A 15266-nucleotide genomic window follows, 5' to 3' on the forward strand; every position below is an offset into this window, starting at 1 on the left:
TCATCTCTGTATGGGGCGAAACAAAACCATCGGCCCTTCAAGTTTAGGAAGCTCGCGGGGGCCCCTGGGTCGGAGTCCACGTCAGCGGCCAGTCACGATCTGCAGCAACGGTGTGACCGTGTGTCTCCCGGGCCGAGCCTCCGACCACTGACTGAGGCTTGACTCGATGTTCTGGCACCCACGGAGGCCGCTGACCGGCTAGTTGCTTGCGGGCCTCGCCTATGGGCTCGCAACTGACTCAGTGAGTTGGCCCCCCCTGTGACTCAGTGAAACGGGGTTACGAATCTGAGGCGAGCTCTTCGGGTGAAATGTGATTGACAAGTGAAACCCAGTGGGGTGGGGTTATGTACCCTACCATACTTTTAAGCCCGATGGTTCCAGAAGGTAGACGGTGATAGTTCTTGCATTGCGCGCCAAGAAATATTGGGGTAGGGGAATGACGCTTGGCATGGACGGAGAAGGAAGATGAGGAGAGAGTTGAGAGGAGAGCGGTGCAGAGCGGAGGAGAGGGAAGGAGCTAGCAGGAAAGAAGACAGGTTGAGTGAACATCGCTGCCATGGAGTGACACAGCGATGAATCGGATTGAAGACATGGTTGTCGGGCTGAGCAGTAAGTAGGAAGTAGAAGCATAGGAGCAGTATGACTCACGATCGATACATCCAAAGCCTGAAAACTCTCCTCTTCATCCTCCTTGAAGGTACTTTATGCCTGTGATGCTCGCTTGAGCTGACATGGCTCCAGTCTTCCTTGCATCGACGGATGCCCTAGACATTGACTTCTCCCAGTCCCGACAGATTCAGACAGCTTCTGTTCGTATCTCAGGACCTCTCCTCTTCACCCTGGATTGGACGCAACCAGAGCGAGTCGACGAGCTTGACTAGTGAGCTTGCTCGAGCGCTGCTGACATGATCTGATCTTGCCCTTGACTTTATCGTGCAGTTACTTGATCACGCTCGAGTTTGTTGACAGTTTCCAAGACGCAGTCCAGTACAAGTACCATGTCCGTAACAACTTGACGAGTGTGCGGATCGATGGATCAGAGTTTGTCCCCATCTCCAGCAGTCAACCTCTCAACGCGTTCCGCGAAGATGTGAACTACACCTTCGCCATCAACGGAGTGTACTCTGGTGAGATTTGGGGCGACACGACCTTCTTCGTCCCGAACCCGATCCAAGCGCTGAACACTCCTCATGCGCCGGAAAACGTCAGCCTGACCTGGAGCATACCGTTCCACCTCGTTGTCCACTACGTGCTCCCTCCTGACTCCGAGCTCTACAACGTCCCGGAGGTCATCTACGACATCGAGTGGTATGCCATGAAGACGGTAGGGAACGAGACTTCAGGGAACGAGACGGCAGGGATCAAGTCGGCGCCAGTCCTGGTTCTCAACGAGAGCTTCGTGGACGATGGGAGCGGGCAGAAGAGCTACGCGTTTCCTGACCTCAAAGGAACGCTGATGTTTGTGCGCTTGCGGGTAGCCAAGAACGTGACGCTGGTATCCCCGGGCCTTTGGAGTCCACTCAGCAACGGCCTGCGAGTCATCGACGTTCCCTCCCCCGTGCTCTTCGACTTCGCCAGCGGGAGGACGGGAGGGTCGGCGTACCTGGCCGTGAAAGCTCACGTGACTTGCCTCACGTGACTGGGTCCGCGTCCTGAGGTGCTGGGCAGGTTCCGAGCGACACTGGGGATGACTTGAGTACCAACATCCCGATCCTAGAGGTCTGCCAGCTCCTCCCCCTCCTTTTCGGCTTCTAGACGCTGACCCTTGCTGTCAGTATGAGGTCAACGTCAGCCTCTACGACAACTTCTCCGAGGCGCTCCCCACGTCATACGACGCTGGAGCGCTGCTGTGGACCGCGGCTGACCTGGAGGAAGGGACGATGTACTACGTGCGGGCAAGGTACGAGCATGCTCGCGCCCCTCCCCACAGGATCTGATCCATTCTCCCCCAAGAGCACGGAACCCCGTCGGCTTCGGGAACTTTTCCTCCGCCTCCTACCGCCTGCTCGTCCCTCCCTCGGCGCCGGGGCTGACGATGCAGTATCGAGTTCCTTTGACAGTGAATTTCTCTTGGCAGGTACTGTGCGATGGAAGGGGAGGAGACTGAACTGACGTCTTCCTCCTCTCAGGCTCCCCTTGACTTGGGCTACGGACCAGGAGTCGAGCTCTCTGACTTAGTTGCTCAGAGCTTCTTCTATCAGATCTACTACTCCACCACCCTGCCCCTCGCATTGAGCTCGGTTTGCCTCTCATGTCCTTGTGCACTTGCCTGCCCCTCCCTCCTCCCTCCTCGTCCCTCCTCCATTTCCATCCTCCTCGTCCCTGCTCCATTTCCATCCTCCTCGTCCCTGCTCCATTTCCATCCTCCTCGTCCCTCCTCCATTTCCATCCTCTTCTGCTCCTTTGCTCCTTCTTCTCCAGTTCTTCTCTCTGCCCGCCTGCTCATCGACCCAACAGGGCGTTGGTCTCCTCAACCTGTCCGGGGGCTTGCAGAACAACACCTTCTACGTCCAAGACGCGAGGAAGGGAGACATTGTTCACTTTGCTGTGCGGGGAAAGGTAGCAGGCACGTGCTCGCTCGTCGCTGCTGACACTGGGGTGCGGCAGAATCTTGCTGAGCAATATGGCACATGGTCCACTGAGCTCAACGTGACGGTCATCGACCTCCCAGGGGTAGCAATCTCCCTCCTCCTTTTCGTTGTCACTTTCCTTCCTCCTTCCTCACCTCTCCTGTCTCCTCCCTTCCTTCGTCCCTCCTCCTGCCTCATTCCTGCTCCCTTTCCTGTCATATCTTCCCCTCCCCCCTCCCCCCTCCCTCCTCCCTTCTCCCTCCTCCCAAGTCTCTCCGTCACTGAGCGCGTCCCCCAGGTCCCTTCAACTCCGTCGTTGGTGCTTGAAGGAGACAGAGCAGTTCGAGTGATTTGGACGCAGCCGACCGACACTGGAGCTGGATTCACAAACAACGAGAATTTCGTTATAAGGTCAGTTTCTTGCATTCTCATCCCCCTCATCCTCCTTCTCTCTCTCCCTACCTCCTCCCGCCTCTTCCCCTCTCTCCCTGCCCATCCACTCCCTCTCCCTCCGATGAAGGCTGCCACTGACGACATCTTGCTCCAGATACGAACTTCAGTTCTCTAACGCCAGCTGGCCCTCGGCTGTTGCCTACACGACGAATACTCTGCTGGACGGCCTGGAGGCAGGGGTAGCCCTTCGAGTCCAAGTCCGAGCTGTCAACCCAGTGGGAGCTGGGAACTTCTCCTCCCTCTCTGACCCCATCACGCCGCTGCGCCTGCCCAGCTCCCCGTTCATCCGCAACGTCACCGTCCTCAGCGACGCAGGCTCCTCCCTGGTCGTGGCTGTAAACTTCTCAGCACCTGCAGATGATGGGCTCGACGGGGTGGAGGTCAGCCTGAGCTACTTCATCCTCGCAACGTCGGAAGAAGGAGGATGCGACAACGTGACAGGGGAGGCAGCACAGGGAGCAACGGGCTTCATCCTGCCTGCTGTGACCAAGGGCTGCAACTATACCTTCAGAGTAAGAGCGAGGAACGCCGCGGGCTACGGGAGCTACAGCAGCCCCGTCACTAGGCTCCTCGTCGGCCTCCCTTCCGCTCCTCGGGTACAGCAGGTGAGCTTGCTCGGAGAGCTGCTGGAGAACAAGTTCTCTTGGGCCCTGACAGCCTCGTGGACGCTGCCGGAGGATACGGGAGGGGGAGGGCCCGACGTAGCCTTCATCAAGGACTATCTTGTGAAGGTCTCTCAGGACCCCTCCTTCTCCCAGCTGATAGCGCAGGAGGAGGTCAGCAACACCACCCTCCACCTCACCTTCGACACCAGCCAGCTGCAGACCAGGCTCCCCCTCCTCCTCCGCATCTCCGCCAGGAACCTCCTCGGCCTCGGATTGCCGGCTGTCAACTCCACCGACATAGTCCGAGTGCTGTCGGTCCAGAACGTCTCCCTCACGTTCTTCGAGCCTTCGGTTCAGGACATCCAGGAGGCAACAGCTGGGTCCCTCGTGGGCTGCGTGGTTGAGTTCTCCCTCCCATCCAACGTGAACCAGTTTGACACCCTAGTTGTCAAGTTCGTCGACTTTGACCTATCTCGAGTCAGCCCCGTCAACGACACCCTCAAGGTGCTGGAGGGAGGCATCATCTCCAGCTACTCTGGCCCCTTTGCGCTCAGCTGGGGCTCCCTCCCAGCTGATCAGGTGCAGCTCAACCTGTCGGCCCCGGTCAGCGTTACTGCCGGGTCTCTCTTCAGCTTCAGCCTGTCAAACTTGACGTGCCGCCACTGGTCGGGCCGGACCTCGTTCGAGCTCCGCGTCCTCTCCTCCTCCGGCCTTGTTGCGGAGGTTTTCGACGTCCCTGGCCTCCTCCTCCTACCCGGCAGCCTCTCCGCCAACGTCAGCATCCTCGACCAGCGCGTGCAGGCTTCTGCTGTCGTCCAGCTGATGCCCTCCTTGGAGAACCTGATCCCAGCTAGTGCCATACTGAACCTCACAGTCAGCTCTCAGTTCGTCCTCGAGGACTACCTCACCGTGCAGACGAGCGACTTGCTCGGCGACTTCACGCTGCAGGCGGAGGGGAGGAGCATCGTCATCACCCGGCAGGGGCCGGAAGTGAGCTACGGTCAGCTGCTCTCCTTCTCCCTTCTGGGCCTCAAGAGCGTCGCCAACATGACCGTGCTCGAGCCCTTCGCTCTGCAGACGCGCAGAGTGGAGGGAGAGGTCATCGACCAGATCAGCCCGCTCCTCCCTTCCTACAGCTTCCGCCCTGCCTCTGCTGGGAACCTCTCCTGCCCTGCTGGGACTTACCTGGAGCGCCTCGGCTGCACCAACTGCCCGGGCAACTCCAGCTCCCCAACCGGCAGCACCTCCATCCTCAACTGCACCTGCATCCCGGGCTTCACCGGCATCATCACCTCCCTCACCTCCTCCTGCTCCCCATGCCCTCCTGGCACTAGCAAGCAGCTCCCTGGCAACGGGACCTGCCAGCCCTGCGGGCCTGAGACGTACTCCCCGAGGGAGGGACAGGCTGCCTGCCCGCCCAACGACGACCTGAGGGCCTGCGACAACTTGGCGTGCAAGTTCCAGAAGGTTTCAAAGGATGCAGTGCTGTGGAACCCTCTAGCATGGCTCTCCTTCGGCGGACCGGCGCCCGGCAAGCTGATTCCGGACTCCGAGCTCTACTACTCCCTCCCGGGCCAGAACAGGATACTCAAGTTCGACCGCCAGTCAGGTGCCATCCTCCTAGATGCCGGCTGCCAGAGCGGCCGCCTGCCCTCCGACGTCGCCGTCCCTGCCGCGTCTGCATGTTTCAACATGCCCACTGCCATGCTGAAAGTCGGCAACTCACTGATCATCGCTGACACGATGAACTTTGCACTACGTCAGCTCGACCTGTCCTCCTCGACCGTCTCCACACTTCCAGTTGGGACGCCAGGTGGACCCACTTTCCTCCCTAACCCCGTATCCCTTCCCCTGTGCTTGCTGTCCTCCTCTCCTCTCTACTGTCCCTCCTGACCTCTCCTCCCTCTCCTCCCCCTCAATTTGCCACCCAGAATTTTCTAAGAGGTTCATCGTGCGTGACCTTCTCTGCCCTTGTCCCCCTCCCTTGCCTCTCCTCCTCTCTCCTCCTCTCTCCTCCTCTCTCCTCCTCTCTCCTCCTCTCTCTTCCTCTCTCCTCTCTCAACCTCCTGTCTTTGCCTTTGACTGCCTCCCAGGGTTTGCAGGGACAGCCGATGGCAATCGGAGCACAGCACAACTCGAGTTGCCCATCGGTCTGGCTGCGAGTTCAAGCACAGGGAGCTCGAGCACTCTCTACCTGCTCGACAACAATCGAGGTAGAGCGAGCAAGACGAGCAGGTCGAGGTCAAGGACGGCGAGGAGAGAATGTGAAAGGGGAAGCAGAGTACAAGACGAGGAAACAAGGAGATGGGGGAGGGAAAGGGGATGGAGCAGAGAGAATCAACGGATCTCTCTGCAAGTGACCTCACTACTTCCTGACAGTTCGCATGGTCAACGTCATCACTGGGGAGGTTCAAACACTTGCAGGATCAGGAGCCAACGGCTTCGTAGACGGTGAGGCCGAGAGGTTTCCTGTCGCCTCCTCTCACTTGAGCCCTTGCAGGCGTCGGGACCTCCGCTGAGTTCCACAGTCCTCGGGACATAGTCCTCGATGGGGTGAGCCAAGTGACTGAGGGCTAGGAGGCGCTGAAGGGCTAGCAGGACAAGCTCTACATTGCAGATAGTGGAAGCCACCGCATCCGTACTCTGAGCATCTCCACCAGGGACGTCTCGACGCTTGCCGGTAGATACCGCCTCCTTCTCCTCCTCCTCCTCCTCCTCCTCCTCCTCCTCCTCCTCCTCCTCCTCCTCCTCCTCCTCCTCCTCCTCCTCCCCCACCTCGCATTCGTTTTCTCGTCTCCTAATTCCACTCCATCCCTTGTTCCTCTCCTCTTCCTCCTCTTCACCTCTGACGCCCAGCAGGATACGCGTGGAAGCAGGGAACGCAAGACGGCAAGGGGACCTTCGCTCGCTTCCTCTCTCCCTTCAGCCTCGCCCTCTCCTCCGCTGTAAACTCCTTGGCCCTCTCTGCTCCAGAGGTGCTGACGTCACCACCCACCGCAGACCAACGAGCTCTTCGTTGCCGACTATGACGCCATGAACATCCGGGTGGTGAACTTAGAGACTCAGATTGTGACTACCCTCCTGTCCACTCCGTACCACGTCAATTCGATCGCTCTTGTAAGCCAGTCCTCCCCTCCCATCTCCTCCCCTCCCATCTCCTCCCTCCCTCCCTTCCCTCCCATCTCCTCCCTCCCTCCCTCCCTCCCTTCCTCCCTCCCTCCTCCCTCTGCCCCTCCTCCCCTTCATTCATCTTCTTGACGGCGTTCGCAGACAGACAGTTCTACAAGCGTCAACATGATCTACATCGCCAACAGAGCGCGAGTCGACAGGTGACCGGCGCGGTTCTGTTCCTAGTCGCCAGCTCTCCCCTTCAGCTCCTCCTGACCCCCCTCCTCCTGATCTTCCTGACGATTTCCTTTGCTAGACTTCTCTTCCTCTGTGCGCCCGGCTACTACAGGGAGGGGAACACAAAGTCGGGTATCGCTAGAGGAAGAGGAGCGACTCACAGGGCCGCAGGTGCTACGTCTGCGCGCCGAGCTGCCAGGATGGACAGACCTTCATTCCCCTCTGCGACGGCATCGACGACAACATCTGCGAGTGATGGAGTGACTTGTACATAGCAAACTTATACTCGACCTTGACATCATGAAACGTCATCAAGTGTCAACTTCATTGCCCCATATTCATCCAGGATTTTGACCGTTTGAAGCCGGCCGGATCGGATACTACCAGACTCGGCAGTGATTCCTCTTGCTCGGCAGCAGCCTCTGAGCCGGAACCGGCGCCCCTTCCCTCTTCCTTCAGGATTGCCGGCAGCGTCGACGTCATCCCTGTAGTAGGGGTCCGACCCTCCTTCGTCAAGTCGAGCTCAGTCAGGACCTTCCATGGATGTGCATCATCACTGGCATGATCCCGGATGGGAGACAGAGTTCTGTGCGACCTCAAGTGATACCCGTCCCAAGCCACCGATTGTCGCCATTCCAACTGAAGCAGAAGAAGGAAGAAAGCGCTGGTTGACATGTTCTTCTCTCTCCTCCTCTCTACCAAATCAAGTAGGTTCACAGGATTCTGATAATGCTCGATAGGTCGAGCCGATCTATCAGGTCTGAAGTGATCAGGACCGCCTCATGGAAGTTGTAACGAGCATCCTCGTGTATGTTCAAACTGCTCGAGCTTGGCAGCATTGTACTTCAACCTACATGATGCGAGAGAAGCAGAAGTGTATGTACATGCACGGTAGACGATCAACCCTGTGCTAGCTCAACCATGTTGCTCCCCCCAGCATGCCTTGCATCGCGATCGGACTCGCCAGTGCTCGCATATATCCTCCCTCCCCCGCATGCCTTGCATTTCGATCGCTACCTCCCGTGCTCGCATACAACCCTTGTTCTTTTTCTCTGTCCTGTTGTATCTTCTCGCTGTTCCTCTCCTCTCCTGTCCTCCCCTTCCTCTGAGCCCTCCATCTTCCTCCTCCTTCCCGCTATCTCGCTGCATCTCAATCTCGCTGGACATGTCCGGTACCATTCATTCCCTGATTCATCCCCCTCATATTCAATGTGTGTGAGGGGATGTGGGGTCCTGCACGACATCCTCCAGGGATGAGGCGGATCATGCGGCAACCAAGAGCAGGGACCAGCAGCTAGGAGGAGAGGGGGAACAGGAGGAGGAGGAGGAGGGAGGAGGGAGGAGCTCTGCTGGAGGAGGAGAGCAACCCATCATGAGGAGCATCAACCTTGCCCTGAGCCTCTTCGTAGCCACCTGCGTCTGCAAGCTGCATCTGCCATCTCAGGCGAGGCATGCAGCTCCCTGTTGCCGCTATGGTCGAACGTCTGCCCTGCGCGTGCTGCGGTTGCAAGGGGGTACAGTGAGCGACGAGGACGCGGAATATCCATCCCTTGCTGCTGCGAAGGAGAGATTGATCAAGGAGATGAACGAAAAGGGAGACAGTGAAGACGCATACTCCGACGAGGAGATCCTTCCAGACAGGAGCGCTATCTCCGACTGGAGTTTCACGCATGGGAGCGGGGAGGGCCCCTGGGAGGAGAGAGAGTTTGTGAGTCTACACAATGTCAAGACCGGGGCGACGATCGAGTTGTTGAGGGACGCAGGGCACATGTCGTTCTCGTTTCAGTGCAGCAAGAAGGGGTAAGCTTCTTTCTTGTGTGAGGCAAGAGCTGAAGTCGAAGAACAGAGAAGTTCGTTCATACCTGGGCAACGACGCTGGTTTTGTGTTCACACCGTCCCTGAGTGCAAGGAACCTCGTGGTTGATGGCAAGGTGAAGAGAGTCCCGATACTGGATGTGCAGGGCTTCGAGGAGGACGGACGGATGACGTTCGGGTCGTGGATCTTCGAGCTGGAAGCGGATGATACGGAGAAAAGGTGGAGGAACATCGTGGTGCGGAACACAGGTGAGCATGCGTGCGTGGAGGGTCATGTTGCCTGATGAGGGTTGAAGGGGGCTCCCCCGAGGACGAGATGTTCCTACGGCCCGAAGGCTTCGTCTTCACTTCCGCCAGGTCGCTGAAAGCGATGGTGGTGGAGTACTCTAGGATAGAGTGGGTGTCTTTGGGGACTATGGCAGAGTACCTCCTCCAAGATGACCTGATGTTTGACCGCCAAGTTGAGAGCGAGGAGGAGGAGGAGGGGGCAGGGGAAGAGGAGAGAAACGAGATTGCAGACTTGCTCCAAGAAGGAAGGTCGGGGCTGAGAGGATACGACGGGGAGCTGGAGCCTCTGCACGAGGTTGTGGAGAGAGAGAACGAGAAGATGCAGGCAGAGGTGAACCCTTCACCTCCACCCGCTCCTACCTGACTAGCGCGTCCAGCCCGACAACCTGAAACCGTCTGGGAATAAGCTGCTGGAAGAAGCGTTCCCGTGGATCAAGGAGGGGATGGAGGAGGAAAAGGAGGAAAATCCTGAGATGGACTACAATAAGTTCGGCGATTATTTCTCTCAGCCTTCAGCTACCTACCTCCATCCAATCAAGGGTAGCCAGCCCCTCTACCAAACGAACTACCACGACCCGACGACGATGACTCAGTTCCGATATGAAAACGTCTCTCTGCAAGAGCTCGTGGACATGAAGCTACGCGAGAGGGAGAAGGAGAGGGAGACGTGGAAGCGCTCGACAAGCTTGCTCGTGCAGGAACCTGTTTCTCTCCTCCCCTCCCCTTGTGACATCTTGCTTGCAGGCAGGGCACGCCGAGAACGAGAAGGCTGCGACCGACATGCTTGTCAACCACTTCAATGCCACCCTTGATCAGCTGGTGTACGTGCTGGAGCTCGTCGACCACAGGCTGGTGGGAGACATTGTGGAAGGGTTCAACCTGCTGGAGCGAAGGAGGCAAGCATACTTGGAGTACGACGATGACGACATCGACCAGACGCTCCTGGGCGTCGGGAAGTTCAACGAGCTCTGTCAGAGCCTTGACCCTGATTACATGAAGAAGCTGCAGCTGAGAATCAACGCCTCCCATGAGGCTCTGCCAGCCAAGTGGTCAGAGCTGAACGAGACTGCAGTCTGGAAGAAGTCGGCGGTGGACGTGGCCCCCTACGCGTATCACTCAGGTCTGATCATCAGCAATGAGCAGCTGGTGGAATGGGAGAAGAGGCGCAGGGAGAGGGATCAGAAGCTCTCAACTTCGCTGCTCCAACAGGCTGCGGCATTCCTACGAGCAGACGAGAAGGCCAATGACGTTCTGCCGTTAAAAGATGTAGACGATAGCAAACTGATGCTGCAAGAGACTCATTATCCCAGCGAGCTCAACCTGACAGTCGTAGGCGGTAAGGACGTGCAGCAGCAGTCGAGCTTGTTCTCTCAGAAAGTCAACAACTCGATGACTAGCCTTGCGATCCAAGGACGGCTGGACACGCAGGTGAAGCTCATGCAGGCGCTGGTTGAGGAGTCGCACAAGAACAGGAGGCTCGCAGCTCGAAAGCAAAAGATCGATCTAGAACATGTGAACATGATCGAGTCGCTACGGCCTGCCAAGAATGGGACAGAGGAGGAGGAGGAGGAGGAGGAGGTCGATCTTTCTGCATTAGACAATGAGATCGAGCGACTAGAAAACGAGCTTCAATCGTTGCGCATGGACTCAGCTGAAACCAGTGACTCATTCCAGATCAAAACCAAGAAAGTTCAGCCCAAGGAAAAGATTTCTTTAGGCCACAAAGTTTCAGATGTCGATCCCTTGGTGGAGCTTAAGAAGAAGATTGACAAGACGAAAATGAAAGGAGACGACTTGAGCTTGCAGAAGATTCTTGGGAAAGAAAAGAAACAATCTGGAAGTCTGCCAAACATCAACGACCTGCTCAAAGGGATGAAATCCAAGCCTTCGAACACTTCTGGGCATATTTGGACTCCTGACGTCATCCAAAAGTTGTTTGCAAATGCCACTAATGCTACTAGCGACGCTGAAATCGGTAACTTCGCACCAGTCGTTCCTTACTTGCTTGTGTCCGTTGTTCTTGATGCTTGCCGAATATGTTTTTTATTCTGGCTGTTGGTTCTTTCCGTGTTTTTTAAGTTTCCTACTCTTAAGTTTCCTCCATATATGACCATGATGCATCTAGACGCCAAAATTGCTTTGGACCAAGCATTGAAGAATGCGATGGGAATGCTTGAATCGATTTCAAGTCGACCCACCTCCGTCATTTCAAATAATTCCAGTATGTTTCATCAGCCTGTTAACATTTTTTTGATCACTTGACCAGTCAAACCCGAATGGCTACAGCCTGCCGATCTCACTGGTCTGCAAGACAGTGACAATGAAACCGTTGGGGAGGGGGGAGACGAGGAGCAAGAATGGGACGGGGACTTGCTATGGACGATGGGCAAGCAAGAAGATCCAGACGTGAACGACGAGTTCCCTCCCCCTCATTTTCAACATGGCGGTACTGCTGGCGGGACTGCAGCAGGTCTTGACAGGACGGACGAGCCGATGGATGCGCATGGGGACGAGATTGTGAAAATGCCCAAGGGTTCAGGCTCAGCAGAAGACGACTGGGTAAGCTCCATGACTGCGCAGGAGGTCTGGGACATCGTTCAGGGAAGAGGACAAGGAGGAGATGGGTACACTGTCCTTCGGAACCGGATCTACGGCACAGTCATCGAGTTGTACCATGATAGCGATGATGGTGGGTCAGGTACAAGTCATTCCCTGCCCCTGATTCGTGCTGTCAGGGTTTTTCCGCTTCCTTCCAGGCGCTGCTATGCCCCGTGATCGGACCGAGAAGGGGGAGCCGATGTGGAGGGTGAAGTGCCAGGACAAGGGAGGACAGACACTGACTATCTCAACAGGGGGAGTTTACAAGAACCATCTTCACCTGTGCGAGGTCAGCTGCACTCTGCAGCCTGTCCAACTTGTCAAGCTTGCGCAGGTGGGGAGACTTCTGGCCCCGCGTCTGCTTCATGGCCCACATGCTGGTTCGTTTGATCATAGAGATCAAGGTGAGAAGAGACCCCCGACCAGCAGCCGCCCAGCTGGAACTTTGACCTCCTCCCATTCTAATCATCTGTCAGGATCGATCCAAGGTTCGCTACCCCTACGACAAGAGCACAGCAGCCGGGCTCTGGACAATCAGTGGGTCCCCCACTCGCACTAGCGGGAGAGCATGACGACTGTCCCCGCAGGTCCTCAAGGTGCCGTCATGAAGGTCTCGTGGTCGTTGGACGCCCATCGGTCGATCCCTCACAAGGCGCGAGGGCTGCTGGTGAGGTGCGGGTGGAGGTACTGGTGGAGCTGACGTGACGCAGTTCCTCACCCCCGACGGGTTCATCTTCTTCGGCGAGAGAAGCATAGTGCATGTCTGCCTTGCCCTCCCGCCTCCTCTTCCCACCCCGCTGACTTCACCGCAGGTGTGTCGTGGTGAGGAGCCCAGGAGGATGCCAAGATACGCGTTACAGACCCCCTTCGAGCTGACAGCAGCAGGGCAGAAGTACTTCGAGCATGAGCTGGAGGTGTTTTATCTCCTTCCATCAGATCTTTCAAACAGTGACGTCCATGGCAGAGTCGTCTGGATTGGTATCTCAACGACGACGAGGCTGAGCAGCTCACGATCTGCTGTAAAGAGGTGAAATTTCGTGCTGGGAGCTGCTGGACTTACAGCCCGTCGACAGGGAGGAGGCAAAGAGCTTGTGAGGCTGAAGAGGAGACCCGAGTCGATCCGACCAGTCAGACGATTCAATTCCCACATCGACGCGTACGAGCAAACTCCCATCAACATTTCCCACCTCTAGGATACTTGGAGCATGTTTTTCTACCTAGTCCCTTGGAGCAGACATCACTGGTCAATAATCAGCCCCATGCGCTAGTAAATCTTCTCCTCTCTGCTCTCCCTCCACTCCCTCCACTCCTCCACTACCTCCACTCCCTCCCTCCCTCCCTCACTCACTCACTCACTCACTCACTCACTCACTCCCTCCCTCACTCACTCACTCAATCACTCACTCACTCCCTCCACTCCCTCACTCACTCACTCACTCACTCACTCACTCACTCACTCACTCACTCACTCACTCACTCACTCACTCACTCACTCACTCACTCACTCACTCACTCACTCACTCACTCACTCACTCACTCACTCACTCACTCACTCACTCACTCACTCACTCACTCACTCACTCACTCACTCACTCACTCACTCACTCACTCACTCACTCACTCACTCACTCACTCACTCACTAGCTCACTGTCCTCCGCTTGTTCGCAGCCAAGTCTCTCGTCATAGAGTTTCACATTTTTCTTGGGTGTTTCTTTTTCAAATTCACCCGGCACGACTTATTACCCTGGGGTGGTGTCACTGTGGGGTGGGTGATATCCATCAGGGGTGTCTCGGATACCCGTTATTTGTCTGTCAGAGACATGGGCAATAACCGGTAGTCAATAATTCTGAGGGGTGACGGAAGCATTGTTGGGGTGGGGTAGATCGTAGTTCATTGCGTCAGTAGCCGACAGGACGAAAATGGTGAGGTGGAGGGAGGGAGGGGAGAGAGAGGAGAGGGAGAGAAGCAAGAGAGGAGGCAAGGGGAGGAGGGAGAGGAGGAGGGAGGAGAGATGAAAACGTATGTGTGGAAACCACCGCATGCTCCTCGTGAGATTGAGGCGAGGTAGATGAGAAGAAGTCGACAAGCATGTAGATGTTCTCAGGACGATGAGGAAGAAGAGTAGAAGGTTATCAATCAAAATATGCTGACTAGCAACGTTGGTACCTCCATCCAATCTCATAGTAGATCCTCGGTCTACGGGCATCTTCGTCGCTCACAGGGATAGAAACCAGCATTAGACCAGAAGGGTGGAACTTTGATGATTAGCCGGGTACAGGAGTGCAGGAAAGAAGACGATCTAGATGATCGGGTCGTTAAAATGAGCTGACGAGATTGTTCTCCTCACAGCAGTCCATGGTAACAGGGCAAGGTACTCCTCCATCAGGATGGTAACGCGATGACGTGACAAGCGAGACTGTGCAGGTTATCCCATGTACCAGCAGTACCAACCTGTGAGCATCGTCGGGGGATATCAGCAATATTCCTACCCCAATATGAATGCTGGTGAGGGGGAGGGGGAGTTGGAGAGGGGGAGAAATAAAGACGGAGAAAGGGAGAGCGAGAGAGCGAGAGAGTGAGAAAATGTGGGAGGAGAGGGTGAGGGAAGTGAAGATGTGTTTCTTCAGGTTGGACCAATCAGAGTTGGCCGAGCCAACAGTATGTGCGAGTGCAGGTTCCTGCTCAAGCACAGGCCTCGCAGGTGCAGTATCAGAGAGTTACCTATACCATGAGTGAGTGGAGATGTTTGCGGGTGAAGGATCTGAATCCCTTGACAGCGAATCCTTATGCAAATCAGATGCAACAGCAACAGCAACAGCAACAGCAACAGCAGCAGCAACAGCAGCAGCAACAACAGCAGCAGCAGCAGCAGCAGCAACAGCAGCAGCAAGTGTTGTCCAACCAGCAGACAAGAAGCGTCGTTAGCAGAGGTGACATATCTGTGCCTTTTGGTCTTCTCACTCACCGCGGCTTCTTCTCAAGGGTCTTCTCAGTACAGTCGACCTGTCTATCAAAATCAGATCGACCAGGCTCGCCGGCCTGCATTGCCCAAGTACCAGCCGACGTCCGCAGGGTCTTCAGCGAGTACCATAAGGAGCGCAACACAGGCTGGAGTCTCTACGAGGAGCCCAACACAGCCTGTGGTGTCTGCGAGGAGCACGACACAGGCCGGTGAGAATTGTGAAGAGAGAGAGCTGCTGGTGTTGCGCTGACATGCTGTCAGTTCACAGCCAGATTCAACAGAAAGCTCAGAGCATACAGCAAACGATGGCAGATACAGTGCCGGTCTCTGCCGAGAACCGAGACAATTACAGCACTGGCATCAAGCTGCAGGAAGTTCGGGGAGTCGGTCTGCGGGTGTGTCTGCCTCATGTGTCAATTTGCGAATGATTCCCTGCGTCAGGTCGTCAGGCTGACAAACGGAAGCAGCGCAATGCTGTGCGGACAAATCCATGAAGGTTCTTCCAGGAGGCCCGGGGGGGGGGGGGGGGGGGGGGGGGGCGAAGATTTTCTGGCAGAGCATCAACGCCCTGCCCTGAAATAATCAGGGAGCGAAGATTCCCTTCCGCTCTTCGCCTGGCGCCTCCTCC

The 15266-nt window shown here is 56.4% G+C and overlaps 3 protein-coding genes across 3 annotated transcripts in view; all 3 read left to right on the forward strand.

The window, feature by feature from the left end:
* Positions 1 to 639: 639 nt before the first annotated feature.
* On the forward strand, positions 640 to 7229 carry GUITHDRAFT_103053 (hypothetical protein; the record flags this gene model as incomplete). Its single annotated transcript, XM_005838055.1, has 18 exons — positions 640 to 697; positions 742 to 880; positions 940 to 1621; positions 1669 to 1719; positions 1776 to 1900; positions 1954 to 2077; positions 2130 to 2240; positions 2458 to 2559; positions 2608 to 2673; positions 2932 to 2981; positions 3118 to 5441; positions 5722 to 5841; positions 6008 to 6079; positions 6129 to 6181; positions 6227 to 6308; positions 6488 to 6603; positions 6899 to 6957; positions 7145 to 7229. 18 exons carry the CDS (start codon positions 640 to 642, stop codon positions 7227 to 7229), a joined length of 4419 nt encoding a protein of 1472 aa, XP_005838112.1.
* A 1116-nt stretch (positions 7230 to 8345) lies between these two features.
* Positions 8346 to 12867, forward strand: GUITHDRAFT_103054 (hypothetical protein; the record flags this gene model as incomplete). The annotated part of the gene is made up of 14 exons (XM_005838056.1): positions 8346 to 8773; positions 8820 to 9037; positions 9085 to 9407; positions 9454 to 9768; positions 9821 to 11297; positions 11343 to 11765; positions 11812 to 11956; positions 12009 to 12078; positions 12151 to 12211; positions 12262 to 12341; positions 12385 to 12435; positions 12487 to 12588; positions 12639 to 12701; positions 12748 to 12867. 14 exons carry the CDS (start codon positions 8346 to 8348, stop codon positions 12865 to 12867), a joined length of 3876 nt encoding a protein of 1291 aa, XP_005838113.1.
* Positions 12868 to 14404: 1537 nt separating this feature from the next.
* Positions 14405 to 15266, forward strand: part of GUITHDRAFT_103055 (hypothetical protein) — a gene marked incomplete at both ends in the record, with an annotated part of 1624 nt that continues 762 nt past the window's right edge. The window contains 5 exons of the mRNA XM_005838057.1: positions 14405 to 14408; positions 14454 to 14606; positions 14659 to 14847; positions 14900 to 15033; positions 15080 to 15134. Coding sequence (XP_005838114.1) covers positions 14405 to 14408; positions 14454 to 14606; positions 14659 to 14847; positions 14900 to 15033; positions 15080 to 15134 — 535 coding nt within the window. The remainder of the gene's footprint in view (positions 14409 to 14453; positions 14607 to 14658; positions 14848 to 14899; positions 15034 to 15079; positions 15135 to 15266) is intronic.

The sequence above is a fragment of the Guillardia theta genome (genome assembly GCF_000315625.1).
Source record: "Guillardia theta CCMP2712 unplaced genomic scaffold GUITHscaffold_12, whole genome shotgun sequence".
Lineage (NCBI taxonomy): Eukaryota > Cryptophyceae > Pyrenomonadales > Geminigeraceae > Guillardia > Guillardia theta.